The sequence below is a fragment of the Aspergillus stella-maris genome (genome assembly GCF_047715825.1).
Source record: "Aspergillus stella-maris strain CBS 113639 unplaced genomic scaffold BDV14scaffold_65, whole genome shotgun sequence".
Classification (NCBI taxonomy): Eukaryota; Fungi; Ascomycota; class Eurotiomycetes; order Eurotiales; family Aspergillaceae; genus Aspergillus; species Aspergillus stella-maris.
Window position 1 is genome coordinate 39699 of NW_027396859.1, and position 14680 is coordinate 54378.

The following is a 14680-nucleotide window of genomic DNA, read 5'->3' on the forward strand; positions in this document are numbered from 1 at the left end:
AGACCAAAGATGATAACAAGGGGTCGGATCAATCTCAGGATGACCCAATGAAAGGGGCTTCTGAAACAGGTCTAACAACCCCTGACAAGACCATTAAGAAAGAAGATGAAGATGATACTTACAGCGCATTCGGCGACCCCTGGGCCCCTGGCAGTAGAGGTAAAGAACGATCGGCTTCACCGATGCAAGAGGAGGAGCAAGAAAAGCTTCAGGATATCCTGCGTGAGCATTGTCAGGCAGCAATCCCAAAACTCAAAGAATATATTTCAGGGGATCAAGCTTCTGCCACGTCACTGGAAGAATCAAATGTTCGCCTGCAGGGGTTGATTTCGAACATTATGGGCCGGCCGATCTCAGGCAAAGCCAAGTTTCGTATTCCGTATGAGAAGATCAAAGATGTGGTTGATCCGCTAGTCGTACAGCCACTCCAGAATCCCAGTTCGGAAACCCAGGAAAATGAATATGCTACGAAGCTTGGGGAGAGCAGAATAGGACTTTATCACGTTTGTCTGCAGAGTAATATTGACATCAGCTGGCTAAAGGGCCTTCTCGGGACAGAGAGACACACGAAACATGTCACGTCTAATCCGCTCTACAGTTCAATAAATACTGACGTAACAACATACTGGCCTTATAGCTTCCTAGAGACAAGCAACTATGTCATTCTTTACGAGAAGCAGATTAAAATATCTAGTGATCGTAACAGAAGTTCATTTGGTGTACAGGTTTTCGACCCCAACACAAAGAAATTCAGGGTTGAGACGCGAGCTACGATCAACAATGACGATCTCCAAAGGTGGAGAGTTCTGCCCAACGCTTTCAAATTTGAGGCTGCAAACCGGGGATTTGACGGGGGTAAAGATTCAATTGATTACATCTATTTCTACACTATGAAACAACCCAAAACAGGAGGTCCTGACTCATTGGAGTCTGCTCATACTGATGTCTGTGTGAAGCCCAAGAATTCCATGTTCCCACGACTTCTACCAAGATCGCAAGTCAATGGAAAGTTAGCTGATGGGGAGTCTATTGAACCGATTCTAGAGATATTTTCGGGAAGAGATGACATAAAAAAACCGTGGGGATTTCGGGCCAAGAAAATGGTATGCGACCTCACTGGTGAGAAGGCTAAATGGAGACCACAGACAACACTTGAAGAAGAATTTTGGAAGCTTAGGAATGAGGGAGCTGCATCATTGCGAGGTGTCTCCCCTTTTTCTAATGCTCCAGCCTCTCCAGAAAACACGGCACTGGCAGAAAAGTCTGCCTCTCGGGCCTCGCCGTTCTCACAGCGGTCATATTCGCAAAGGCCATCTCTTCAGGAGAAAACGCCTGTTGTTGAGGACCAAGAGGAACTTGGAAGACAAGGCATGGAGATTGAGAAGATAAAAAAGAGACTGGACAACATTGAAGATAATCTTGTAACGCCAGCTTATATTGACAATGCTATGGAGAGAAACAACAAGAAACTGGTCGAGCTGATCAAGGGACAGAGTGCTGGTGAAGGCTGAAGGACCTCCTTGGGTGAGGTAGTCTTCAAGCGCAATTGATATTCCTTACGTTAGGTATTGCACTTTTGTCAGTAGCCGCAACGGCGTAAACATCAGAGGACCTAGAATGTTAAGTATGTTTTTTTTTTTTTTTTTTTTTTTTTTTTTTTTTTTTTTTTTTTTTTTTTTTTTTTTTTTTTTTTTCTTGAAAAGCAATGCTTGGATGTTGAATCCTGTCCAACTCCACTCCGTCAAGCACGTGTTTCCTCAATAGTGGTTGGATTGAATTGCAGCAACCCAGAGCATTCGAGACTGCGCTAGTTTTGCCACTGGCTGCCTAATTCACGATTGTGGTATATATGTATCTGTATTTAAGTTTTGAAATATATTAGAGAACCGAGTACAATGTGTGGCACTATTCCAGTCTATTAATAGTCAAGGCCTCCAGTTTCATTTATTGCGCACATCATCCTCGGGCAAGCCAAGCCCCTGCCTGCCAGCGCCATGAAGTTGTCTCCGCGGACAAAAATCCATGGAACTCCAATCTAGATAGGGCCATTCGGTATAACTGCCTCAGTGCGGGGAAGCTAGCAGCAATGATAATTAAGTTTGACTCAACGCCACTATTGAGTCGATGTCAGTTACTCCTCATCCCCTGTATGACAACGCGTGCTGGACATACACTAATAGCGCCACAGGAGCCATATCATATGTGAGGTCATCTGAGTTCAGCAATGGAACCGTAAGACTTAACCGGATTGCACTCGCGACAAATGTTCTAGAATGAAATACACGTTAGATAGAACACATAGGCAAGGGTGTACTCACACACAAACGAGACCAAAGAGTATAGTGAAACGCACTTTCTGGCTCAAAGATAATTGTAAACCTGATATCAACGGTAGAGGTAACGCGATCAGGCAGAGATCGCAGAGAATGTTAAAGACAGCAACTGCTAGAAAGATAGCTGGGCGATTAATGCATCTCCCGGGAACAGTTGGATTCCAAGCTTTTGATATAGGTCGGCAGGCGAACACAAAGCAACAAATTAGAGAAAATGACCCCGTGATGACAAATGCTGCCACTAGTAAAAGAGCATACCGAAGCCAGTGCTTCTGTTTCATCAATCGATGGAAAAAAATTAGATGTGAGACCCTGGCCATAGATACACCTGTCACGAAAATGCAAAATACTGTTAAAAGAAGCTGATGAGTTTGTATAATTAGCGTCAACGTTCTTCTAGAAGCATAAGCAAGGATCTGATTACTTTCTGGTATTGGCTGATGGCGTCCTGCGTCAAATCTGTCAGGTGAGCACCTAGCCCAGCATGATCAAGAGCATCTTTTGAGAAATGCCTTAGTTTAAACCGTTAAAAGCTTAGATTTGGGACATGAACCTACAAAGAATGACTATCTGTGAAGCCACACAAAATGCCTGTTACTAGATTAGCGAGGGAATATTGTACTCTGTTTGGAAGGTACCTACATATGCTATTGTCAAACATACTACACTTGTGGTACATGAATAAGCCAGACGATATCTGATTCGGGGCTACCAGTGGGGCGAACTTACTATCTTCATCGTCAAGTCTCCTGGATATATAATACTTCATGCGTAACTTCGCGCTCAGACAGACTAGAGTCAGTACCAGACCAATGATCAATACCACTTGAGTAGCATAATAGAGATGCTTTTCTTCTGAGCCCAACTTCTGTTGACCATGCTGGGAGGGCATTTTTTACAAGTAATAAAAGGTCACAGCAATAACGCTCCTTAATTGGTAGTGACAAGCTCCAACAACCTGAGTATATTTATATCCCGCGGATTGCTTGCGAGGAACAACTTCTCCACCGTCTGTGACCGTGTTGAACATGTAGAATAGATCTCACATACTGTACCTTCAGCCACTCACAAGGCTATGCGAAGCAAAGCTTCATGTTCGCTCCAAGTTATGATTAAGCAAGCCGATTGGAATCCTAACCAGGAGCTTCAATCTTTATCATTGGTTTGATTAAAAGTCGATTCCTGATCATCCAAGTTTGCATCCTTACGCAATGCCAGATACGGAAGAAGTGTGCCGGCACCATGAACGGGCCATTTGATATGGTTCTTCTCCTTAAAAATATCTAAGCGCATACATATCACAACCTACTACAGTGATTCCGTATGGTCCGCATCCTCTAGTGCTACGTAGAACAGAAATTGTCCATTATGATCCATGTTGAACTCTGGAGCACGACTATCTCATGATTGGGTGGATTGCATGGGTGGTGAACATCATGATGCGTATTGTTGAACACAAAGTAGCTGAGCCAAGTCCGGCTTCACCAAGACCTGTCTAGCGGGAACCCTCGATTACTGGCTGTGGTCTTTTTTGGCACCCTCAAGTTTACTTTCAAGGCATTGCTAGGACTTTCGCCGTATACATCAGCTTACTGACTCGAGTATAAATAGGTATGGTGCAGCGACACAGCTGTCAAAATTAACCTAATCTTCAAAAGTTATCTCGCCATTTGAAGATTCAAGTCCTTCTATTATAGTCTATCTCAATCATGACTGATTCTCAACTGGCCCAGCCAGGTGCTTCTATTCATTTATTCATTATCCACTCATCGGCGGCCGGGTACTTTGGCTTCATTGCTTTGAGAAATCTTTGGCATTATCTCTATCCTGGAACCATCCAAGCCCGACCCGCGTTTTCTGATGTCGTCGTCGTCTCCCTCTTCCTTGCGGCCGCTGCAGTCATCCCTTTAACCCGACTATTGAGTCAGAGGACAGGGAATTCATGCTTGCTGGAAAGGACTGGGGCCATTATTCTGTTGTCTTCGTCAGCCATATCTTTTGTCTACTTTCAGTTCTACTACGACAAATGGCCACTTATACTGTATCTGGCCTTTATAATCTTCTTCGGCGCGCGATATATGTCGACCACTGCTCAGCATATGGCAGACTCTCGAGCCCTTTGTTTAGGGTATGGGCTTCTGATACTAGTGCCCGCGATTCACGCGAGTTTACTGCCAACTGCCTGTCGACTACCAATGGTACCGCAATTTGTTGCCTATATGGCCTTTAACGGTTTCGCAGGATTAATACATATCATGGGCATTCCAGATATACTCTTGAAATCCGAGGCTAGGCGATTTAGTGAAGTCTTCATGCATGCCGGAATCATGCTGGCTGCGGTATATCTATCAAACCAACTCTTGCTGGCCAAAGAAAGCACTGAAACTTTCTTATTCGGCCAGTGTGGAAAGTTAGTTTAACAAGGCATTGAACAACAGACATCTACATACTATGTGTCCTCTGTCAGGCGACATCATGTTTAAATGTCTATTTTTACTAGCTGGTGTCTCTTGCTGGTTGTGAGGATTAAGGAAGGCCCAACCGTGGTTATGATCTATAGTCTGTACTCCTTATGTGGTGAGTCAACACTTCACAGTTTACTTGTGTTGACCGTGTTATATTTGATTACCTTTCATGCTATTTATGTACTTGATGCGCCTCTATGATTGTTGACTTTAGTTAGTTGAACTTTCGAATCTGAACCAAACATAACCAATCTTATTTACAATAGAAAATCTGATTAGCTTTTTAATTTTGTGACCTGGAGATTGAGTGCCAACCTATTTGCTACATTAAGTAGTTGGAATTCTGTATATAAACATGTGTACTGTAAATTGGTTATTCCGAAGAGAAGGCACGAAGAGCAGGGAATTAGACACAGCGGTAATGAATATTCTTACATACAGTACCTCTGCCTGCCATACTAATCAAGCTCCGGTTGCCTCGAATGACATGTTGGTCTGTCACGCCCATCATGCTTCCTTGGGCATACCTGACAATGGCTCGGTCGGCATGCTCAGCTCGGAACGTCTCTCTCCGACGTCGTCTTGGGTTTCTGTAACTCGACGGCTTGCGCGCCTGCGCGTCCAAAACCAAAGAATAATAATGATTATAAGAAGAAGAATTACCAGTGGGATGATAATCGCTGGTGCAAGCTTCCCCGAGGCATTACCTTTTGCCTTGCGGACACGGCGAGAATTGAGGATAATAGACATTGGTATTTATTTCACGGTAATGGCCTGTTGACAGTGGATGGGCTCTTGTTTGGACGTAGGGGTCCTTAGCAGGGCCTATAGGGCCTGAAAACAGATATATAGGCTTTAACAAGTCCTGTGCTAAACCCAGGGCGAGTGTCTTAGAGATATTCGAAATCTTTTCAGAAATTTTGGTCTTACTGGATAAGAAAGAAGAACTAGGTTCCTGTACAGTACTAGGATTCAGCGTGAAAACTATTCTTAATAGGAGCAGCTTCCTGTTGACCCAATAGTGCAAGCTAATACTTTATAATAACAATGACTCACTCTGTCACCTATTACATATACTGTGATGTAAGGTTAATATTTGGAGTCACCTTTATAATGATGCAAGGGAAGAACAAAGACTAGGTCAGTGTTCATCTGCTTGCTAGCTGAAATACAAATGATGGTTGTGCTCAAACGGTGACCTCGCGGCATAATCTTGGCTTGGCCCACCATATTTTGCTATGGTTCTAGGTGGCTTCAATATACCTGTTTAGTCACACTTCTTCCATATAGAGATGCGAGAAAGTAATAGTATTCAATGTTTTCGATGTAAGGAAACTTCTCGCTCAGTTGAAAAACAGTAAGACCTAGTGGATAATTTGTATCACTGCCCGAACTAGGCTTAGGCCCTTGACAAAGGAATTCATGAAATGCATTAAACTTAACTACACTACACAGCCAGAGGGACTAACCGAAAGAAGTTTCCGGAATGCTTCCGCTGCAAGAAACTACACAAAAGTGAGTAATAATACTTGAAGGGACCGATAAGTATAAGGTCAAAACAGCAAGGACAGTCACCAGCTGCAAGAAACAAAGCCCTTGTATTTGCTCTAAGTGCCTATGTATCTATTGCAAGTATTAGGAGCATCATTGTCAAAGAACGTAGCCTAACGGCCAATCGAACTGCCGCGCCGTACCTAGCGCGTGTGACGGACCAGGACAACTACAGGCCGACTGCATAGCCTGGGCTACGAGGAACGCATCCTAGGATATGACCCGAGCATAGCGAGAGCTACGCGCCAGCGGAGAGGAGGGTACGATGGACAAGGTATATAAAAGGACATTCATTACCGCTGTATCTCGTTTTGTTCTTCGTGCCTTATCTTCAATTAGTACTCAGAATTAAGTATAACCTACTTAGCAGATTGTCAATGATGTTATTGCATTTCGAGTCACTTTACTCTTCTCTTTTGATCTCAGAAAATCCTCAAGGCCCGTTCGAAACCCTAAGGAGGACGAACCTGACCTGTCGGAGCTCACGGCGTACGAATAGTCAGTACCCAACCACTCAAACATGAAGGTCTGATTCATTCAATCTAGCAGCTATTCTGCACTAAATACAAGAAAAATAGGGGTAGGCTCACTAACTAGGATAGGGAATAGAGACAATACAATGAATGACCGAAGCAGGCGGTACCGGGAGGCACTATGACTTCTGTCCAGAACGCCGGTGAATCCTAACAGGTATTGATAGCGGCTTGTTGAACCAGTGATTTCTTGTCTGCCACTGGCTATTTGCATCCACTAAAGAAATATCATAAGTCCTGAGAAAATCCGGCACAAGTTTATAGATCTCGCAAAGCGCAATCTTGAAGATGTTAGCTTGGTATTGGTTTAAGGCAAAAGGTGTCTTACATTCTTGCCAATGCAAGTCCTTGACCCACCACCAAACTATATTAACAGCGACTTGTCAACCACAACACTTCAAGGATAATTAAAACCGGACGTACCTGAAACATATATCTATCCATGAGAGTACTGTTTCCTTTCAACCATCGCTCGGGGTTGTATACGTCCGCATCATCCCCAAATATTTGCTTATCGAAATGGATAACGGATGCGTTCATGCCGACCTGACATCCACCCTGAAACCACTGCCCGTTGATGCTAGTTCCGTGTGGGGGAACCACCCTAGGTAAAGTCATACCAACACTAGGATGCATACGCATCCCTTCCTTGCAGCACGCTACAAGATATGGAAGTTTTATGGCCTCTGTATACTTAATTCGAGGGTATGTAAGTTCCCCAAGACTCGTGGCATTGTCGATCTCGGTCTGCAGCTTTTCGTAGAAGTCTTGGTGCTTTATCAGGTAGAAAAGTATTGCTGATATAGCAGCAGCAGTAGTATCACTTCCAGCAAGTCTGAGTATTCGTTAGCATATGCTTTCGAAGCTGTGAGGAGGACTTACAAGCCAACATGAATCTCGGTTTGTACGTCCATGATTGTGAATACACCCGGGGCGTTACGCTTATGTAGAATAAGAAGCTTGTTTAGGATATCATGTCTTGCGGCACCTCCTCTTATGAAAGAGCTCAGTCTGTCTCTAACACAAGTTGCTGCCGCTTCCTCGATCTTTTTCAACGCACGCAGTGCATTTCGTGCTGGCTTGAAAAACATTCCAGTGGACAAAAATAATGGCCTTGCGTATTTCGGGAGCACGCTTGCCGCGCACATACCTGGTAGTAGAGTGTCAAGAGAGCCAATAAAGCCCTGAACATCGGACTGTTCCCTCATGAAGCCAAATTTGGAGCTGAAGTATAATTCTCCAATAACATCAAAGGCGTACCACTGGACCCAAAGTGCCAGGTCAATTGGTTGGTGTGTTTCCATGAACCCTTCCATTCTTGACATGAATTCCTCGGTGCAGCTATCGATAAGCGTCTCGGACTCCAGGATGCTTCGCATGGAATAGATGTTGTTCACAAGTCGCTTTCTCTTCGTGTGCTCTCCTGGGTTCGTTGCCGTAAACAGGTCCGGGCTCTGCGCTATAGACAAGTTTAGAATCACGACTGCATTTAATATAATGTCCACGTACCAAAAGATGGCCTCCAGGGCATGTAAAAGTCCGTCTGCCTCAAGCGTTAGTGGAATCAGGGGCCTGTCCGTCAAAATCTCACTTTCAATAATTGGTTTCTAGCGTAGATGTCCTGCATCGCAGCTGGGTTGGACATGGAGATCTCGTCCGGAGCAATCCGTATAATGTCGCCTATTGACAAGTCAGATGCTTAATATGATTAATTTACCGAGTAAGGTGGCGTAGTTGGAGAACATGGTACCATGTTGTTGATGCAGCTCCCTCTGTGTTTTATGCACTCGGCCCCTAATCACCTGTTGAGCCAGCCAAATTCGAGAAACTGAAGCCAGAAATGGGCCAGGATATTTGGAGTACGGGTGGATATGGCGCAGATATAGAACCCGCAATACGCCATATAGTATAACGAGAGCAGCAGCAAATGGAACTAGGTTGTCCTTTAACATCTCTGTGTATTCTGTGATGTAGATTGCTGGCAAGCATGAACGCGTTCCTATTTATCATCTGTCAGAAGGGGTCTCGAGCCTACAATGCTTTGGATATCGCCTCTAGCAAGTCTCATTTGTAGAATTCATATAGCAGTCTAATAAGTTGAACAATTTTGACACTTGAGTATACACACTCGATTGTTCTTTCCAAAAAAAATATTGACTCAGAGCCATTTGACAGAGAAGTTCTACCGGACGGTGGTTTGCAAGCTTTAAGCGAAGAACAAACTTATTCTTAAGGCAGCTCGAACTTTCGACTGGCAGAATTATCCTTGTTCAACTTTGATTTCCGCACCACGTTCGTAACTAGTGTGTCCACTAATTACTACTATCCACTTTTTACTAATACTGTCAAGCCCTGACCAGCAACAATCCTTTACCTAAATCAAGCAATGGCATCCAGGATTCTGGCTGGTGTGCTGTTCACGATCCATTCGAACCTACTCCGCCGCCATTCGAAGAGCCGACGCCGTTTCAGGGTGCTCTGACGTCGCCAAATGCCTGCGGCAATTCAGGAGAAGTGGAACATTTCGGAGATCTTGAGTGGGCACCACACAACTGCCGCACAGACATCAGTCGACGCTTAAGGGAGTTTTGGATTTTTCAGAACCTTTTAACTAAATATCATTATGATACTGACATCGGCGGTATCATACTTTGAAGATTTCGCTCTACCAGCAGCGCGCAATGGCACGCACGGATTTGCGCAACGTTGATTTGGTAGAGGTATCCGTTTAGTCTTGCCATGCCCGTCCGGAGCTGGGCCAGCACGCTTGCTTCTTTCCCTAATAGTCGATCATACAGCTGTCGAGTGTGCTTGCCTGGGAGGGCCGCGTCCACCCTTTTCACGTGTTTGCCTACTTTCTCGGGCAAGGCTTTGCTGGTGTCTTGTTGGGACCGTGCGATGTTAAGGGTGGTTGATTTCATTCTGGGGAGCTGTGTGTATGGCATGGGGTCCTCTTGGGTCGCTGCCCTGGCCTGCATTTTAGCGAGGCCCAGCAGTTTGTTTTCCTCGCTTGTGGAGACCCAGCGGATCGTGATCCTGTTTCCGTTTTTCCGCAGTCTTCTGATCAGCTTGTATATCAGGCAGACGTGCTCCTGGCCCGACTGTTGTCGCGGGTTCCCAAGTGTGAGTGCGGCCGCTTTGTTGCTCGTGAGCAGCGTGATTCTGTAGCAAACTGCTACAGTTGAAGTCAAAACCAGTGTCACCCCTTGGGGCGATTGTTTTCTGTCGACCTTTATTGAACTTACTATTAGTCAGCGCTTGCTCGGTCATTACCTATATCTTTTCTATTTCCTATTCTAGTTAGTTAGCTTACCCCTATTTCGATTGTATTTAGTGCAGTATCGTAGCTAGATTGAATGAATCAGACCTTCATATTCTTCGGGTGGTGTACCAAATATTACGGACGTGGCGAAGTTCGACATAAACCCTTTCGGCTACATCATCCCTTAATCGAACTCGAACCTCGCTCTCACCCACAACCTACCCAAAGTATAGGTAAAATGGGGCGAAAGCTCGCGCGTTCCCAAACTCAAATCATCTGTGATATGTTAAGCAGCGGAGAAAGAACAACCGTGATACAGAGACTGCTTTTTGTAGTCAACAGGCAGCTTATTATGTCAGAAGAACCCTGAATAGCGAGTTTTTTTTTCCACTGGATCTGGCTATCTAAGAGCTCACTCCTGGGCTAATTCACATCGTACCTTACCGTTCGATCTTTGCGTATCTTGTTATCCTTGCTTGTCGTGTTGCTTGACATGATGAGGCTATGCAAACGTTGCAAATCAAGCCACCAAGAACCACAGCGTGCGTTCCGGGCAACACGGAAGCCGGGAGACTCTACTTCCGACGGATGTCGCGAGAAAAGGCCACGTCAGCGGTCGGGGCTTGGCGGGCGAATTTTAGAGGGCTGCAGGGGTTCAGGTGAAGGGCTGAAGACAGGGCGGCACGGGCGCTGAACCCAGCAAGTAAAAAAAAACGGGTGAAAACAGACATACAATAGCTGGGATTCGCATGTGGTCACCCACCATACTACTAACCAGCTGGCGTGAGGCTGAGGCTCAAGTACGGCTGAGCGGAAGGGAAGCCCTGTTCTCCACGCCCTGTCGTCGTATGTATTCAGCAACATCAAAGTAAATTTGATCAGGAATGTGATAAACGTTTGAGCTTGGTTCACTTGTTAAACCGCGGGCGGGGTCTATGGGTCGGGTTTGACAAGTCTATGACGCACCGATAAAGCAACTGGACGTCCATAACGCTGAATACACCATACAGCTCCATGCGGAGCTAATAACCCATCTGCAAACCCAGCTTAGGGTATAAGGTGATTGGCCTATCCTCTAATAACTTAAGCAAGCAAGCAGGTGCTGAAACTCAAATTCCTCCTAGGCGATACTCCTTTTCCACCAGCAAACCCTCGACGCTTTGACGCAACGGTCTACAAAGCCACTACCAGTGCCCGGAGGAATCGCGGACGGGGCGCTTGATACCTCTCGCAACCTAATCACCCTAAGCACCCTGTCAAAGGGTGATAGTGACCGCCTCGCGGCATTTCTAAAACACCACTGGCCACGTCCATGTATGATACAGCAATTTGGTTATCCAACCGGATCAATCACAGCCTTTCCCCGGATGTAACGCATGGAGTTCGCATCCATATCGGGCCTGTGCCTCATGATTGCCTGTTTCCGCTCCTCTCATTCATATTCTCATTGTAGACTAATAATGCACACGATGATGAGGCATCCAAGAAGAGCATGTCAAAATGGTCCGTAGGAGCCACTACCCTGCCTGAGGGCCACCTGACAGCATGCAGCATGCAGCGAGATCCGTTGCCAACACACGCATGCTTTTCAATCCAATCGCAGTGGGAGTACCCTACAACTAAGTTGGCCTCTCTAGGATATTTATCATGCTAAAGGTCCTTCTGTTGCAGGAAAATAACTATTCTCTATATATCCAATTCACGTGGGGTACTTCCCGAGAAACAAATTCAGCATAGTTACTGTTAATTCTACAATTTTGACTTTCTACACCAAATTCAGCCTCTCCAACAATGTGCGGCCAAACCACGGTCAAACGCAAGTATAAGGACTGTCTAGCAGGCGAACAGCATGTTAAGGAGACCTACGAATATCCATTCGACGAGAGATGCGATGATCCAAATGCTGGCACACCACGGTGCCCGAATATCAAGCCGAGCGAGAAAATGATTTTTGGCTCAACGCCCTTCAATGCTACTTGTCCTCATTGTGCGTTTGAAAGGGCGCAGCAGAAGCCCTCTGCCACCTAGGTCCATTGGTGAGAAACAATAATTGATGCCGTCATGCTCTTCTAACAAATTGACCAGCTCCGAAGAATGACGACGCGGGTCGGGTTTGCTTCATTCTTCCCCACCAGCCTGTGAAATCGGTCTATTTACTCTTCTGTCAGGCTTCATCTGCATCCTACGCTTTTGGTTGGGAAGAGATGAAAGTCCTGCGGGGCAGAGACTTTTGTTTGGCAATTGTTTGATTCACCCCCAGTAGCTGTACATAACTAAACAGAAGGGGCTAATTGCTCGATGCATGCTGAGCCCATGAAATATTTTCAACTTTTTTGAAGGCATTGCAAGTCATTCAAGACTTGCTGTGATGATTCATACTTGTACTCCCAGCACCGGTGGATAATGGCCTGGGCAGGATTGCCGTTAGTCAATCGTGGCCACTTCCGGTCGACAAGGGCTGTGATGACTTCCTCCTCAGATACCTCAGTCTCAGGGCCGTACGGCACTCTCCATTCAACTATCTCACAGATCGCAGTACCGAGAGCGAATATTTCGCGATTTATAGTACCAACAGAGTGGTGGTGCGGTTTGTCTGACCCAGGCGGGCAGTAGCGGATCTCACATCCATACCAATCATTGGGATATTTTCCCGCGAGGTCCGAATCAGCGAAATCGCCCAGTTTGATACGCCACTCATCGAACAGAAGCGCGTTGCGGGTCGAAAGATCGCCCCAGACAACGCCGCGCCGATGCATATGTGCGACGCCCTCGGCGAATTGGACCGCGAGCTCCAACCGGGTCCTGTTGGGCAGGTGTGCTTTGTTGTTCACGATGTAATCCCGCAGGGAACCGTACGGAGCTCGCTCCAAGCGCAGTGCCCATGCTTTTGGTACCGCGCCTTCACTCATGCTGGCCACCTCAAGACCAAGGTAGCCGAGGATGCGGTCGTGCTTCCCAAGAGTCTCATAGATGCTCGCCTCTTTTCGCGCCCTCTCGTCCGATTCATCCACGCCTTTGCCAGGCCCCAGCGCCTCTCTACCCTCGTACCAGACCGTTCCACCCTTTAAGACTGAACGACTGTCCCTCGCGTGCCCGGTCTTGCTGTCATTTGCAACCATATACACCACACTATTAGCAGTCTGACCTAGGATCCAGATCATGCCCTGCTGGACCAATCTTGGAGGCATCGTTGAAACCAGACGATGGTCAGGTCGATGTATTGTGTCGGGAGAGAGAGAAAACCGTCTGTTGTGGATGTAGAGAAGGGAGAATCGTTATAAACAAAGCGTCACTTCAGGAAATGTTCTTTGTGCTTTTACACTGAACGACAAAGAGGAGCGGGGTTGAGAAGAGTCAGCAACGACCATTTCTGGCGGTGGGAAGAAAATCTGGGGAAAACTGACTAATCCAAAATTACGGCAATTTAGATGTTCCACCTCTGAGCCTATGTACGAGTCTGGCGGCTGCCGCGGAACCTGTCGATCGGATCGATAATTGAACCAATTAAGAACTGCATTTGCAACTACAATTTCTACCGCGACTAGACCAGATTGAGTGCGGTTCCGATTTGGGCAGGCCATTTCTTCCAAGCGTAGTCTGGAACATGGTTTTCCAAAAGAATATCCCGCAACGATCTGTTGGATCGGCTATCAAACAGGTGCTTAGTATAACAAGACGTCGCTCAGAGATCAGGAACAGGATCAACACCGGAGTCGAGGAAGTATCGGTCAACCAGGCGGTCAGAGCGGGCAGAATCTCGCGATCCTCATTCCGGGCACCATGCCCAGAATGTGATACGAAAGTTGTGGGAAGCGATGGATGTTCTTCCATTGGGTGGCTGGTATGGCCGCCTAGCTAAGATAACTCTACCTGACTAATGTATGACTAAGCGAGGTCGACCCTAGGGGCAGGCGGTAACGGGCGGCAGTATGCTCCGACAAAAGTATGAGACCACGTGATCTCTAGCTGCCAAGCTACTCCAAACCCCTGAGGATTCGACCCCTCAATAGAAAAGAATATCGTCAAGAAGAATCTATCGAAGAAATAGAATTGAGCCCTATCGTTAAAGGCATCCGCTCCTTAGTAGGCTACGTGCGTGTAGCCGATACAGACGTCCTTCTGCCCCCTTTCCTTCCCCTGGGCCTGTACGATTCGTTACATAAGAAGGTGTTCACAGAAAACTTTAGGCATCATGGGGTGGAGCTTCCGTGGGCGGCCGACGCGAAGTGAAGGAGCTCTGGCAGACCTATTTAGGTTAAGGTTTAAAAAAATAGTATAAACCGACTTTATGCTACATTCAGCTGCTATTGCTATGTCAGTGTATAGTAATTTCATTACTTCTTAGCATGTCATAGATAGATTCGATCTTAGAGAATGCGAGTTGTCTAAACTAAATCAAAATATCTTTCATATACATTAGGCTAAACAGCCCCTGGCGTTTGGGTATACGTAGCAGTAAAAAGCAACAGTATTACTTCGTATTTCCCCTCCACCAGATGACGTCAATAAATGCCCATGGCTCACTGCGACTTTGGA

General features: G+C 46.1%; 4 protein-coding genes across 4 annotated transcripts; 1 reads left to right on the forward strand and 3 right to left on the reverse strand.

The window, feature by feature from the left end:
• Positions 1 to 47: 47 nt before the first annotated feature.
• On the forward strand, positions 48 to 1511 carry BDV14DRAFT_203816 (uncharacterized protein; the record flags this gene model as incomplete). Its single annotated transcript, XM_073774372.1, has 1 exon — positions 48 to 1511. The coding sequence occupies one exon, from the start codon at positions 48 to 50 to the stop codon at positions 1509 to 1511; it is 1464 nt and encodes a 487-aa protein (XP_073624327.1).
• Positions 1512 to 1893: 382 nt separating this feature from the next.
• On the reverse strand, positions 1894 to 2457 carry BDV14DRAFT_180581 (uncharacterized protein). Its single transcript, XM_073769931.1, has 2 exons — positions 2189 to 2457; positions 1894 to 2126 (listed from the first exon to the last, which is right to left on the reverse strand). Exons 1-2 carry the CDS (start codon positions 2193 to 2195, stop codon positions 1957 to 1959), a joined length of 177 nt encoding a protein of 58 aa, XP_073624328.1. The 5' UTR covers positions 2196 to 2457; the 3' UTR covers positions 1894 to 1956.
• A 4544-nt stretch (positions 2458 to 7001) lies between these two features.
• BDV14DRAFT_211150 (cytochrome P450) lies at positions 7002 to 8834 on the reverse strand (the record flags this gene model as incomplete). The annotated part of the gene is made up of 7 exons (XM_073776038.1): positions 7002 to 7163; positions 7211 to 7246; positions 7306 to 7717; positions 7765 to 8341; positions 8392 to 8425; positions 8474 to 8562; positions 8633 to 8834. 7 exons carry the CDS (start codon positions 8832 to 8834, stop codon positions 7002 to 7004), a joined length of 1512 nt encoding a protein of 503 aa, XP_073624329.1.
• Positions 8835 to 12426: 3592 nt separating this feature from the next.
• On the reverse strand, positions 12427 to 13760 carry BDV14DRAFT_180585 (kinase-like domain-containing protein). Its single transcript, XM_073769932.1, has one exon. The coding sequence runs from the start codon at positions 13330 to 13332 to the stop codon at positions 12469 to 12471; it is 864 nt and encodes a 287-aa protein (XP_073624330.1). The 5' UTR covers positions 13333 to 13760; the 3' UTR covers positions 12427 to 12468.
• Between the last annotated feature and the right edge of the window lie 920 nt (positions 13761 to 14680).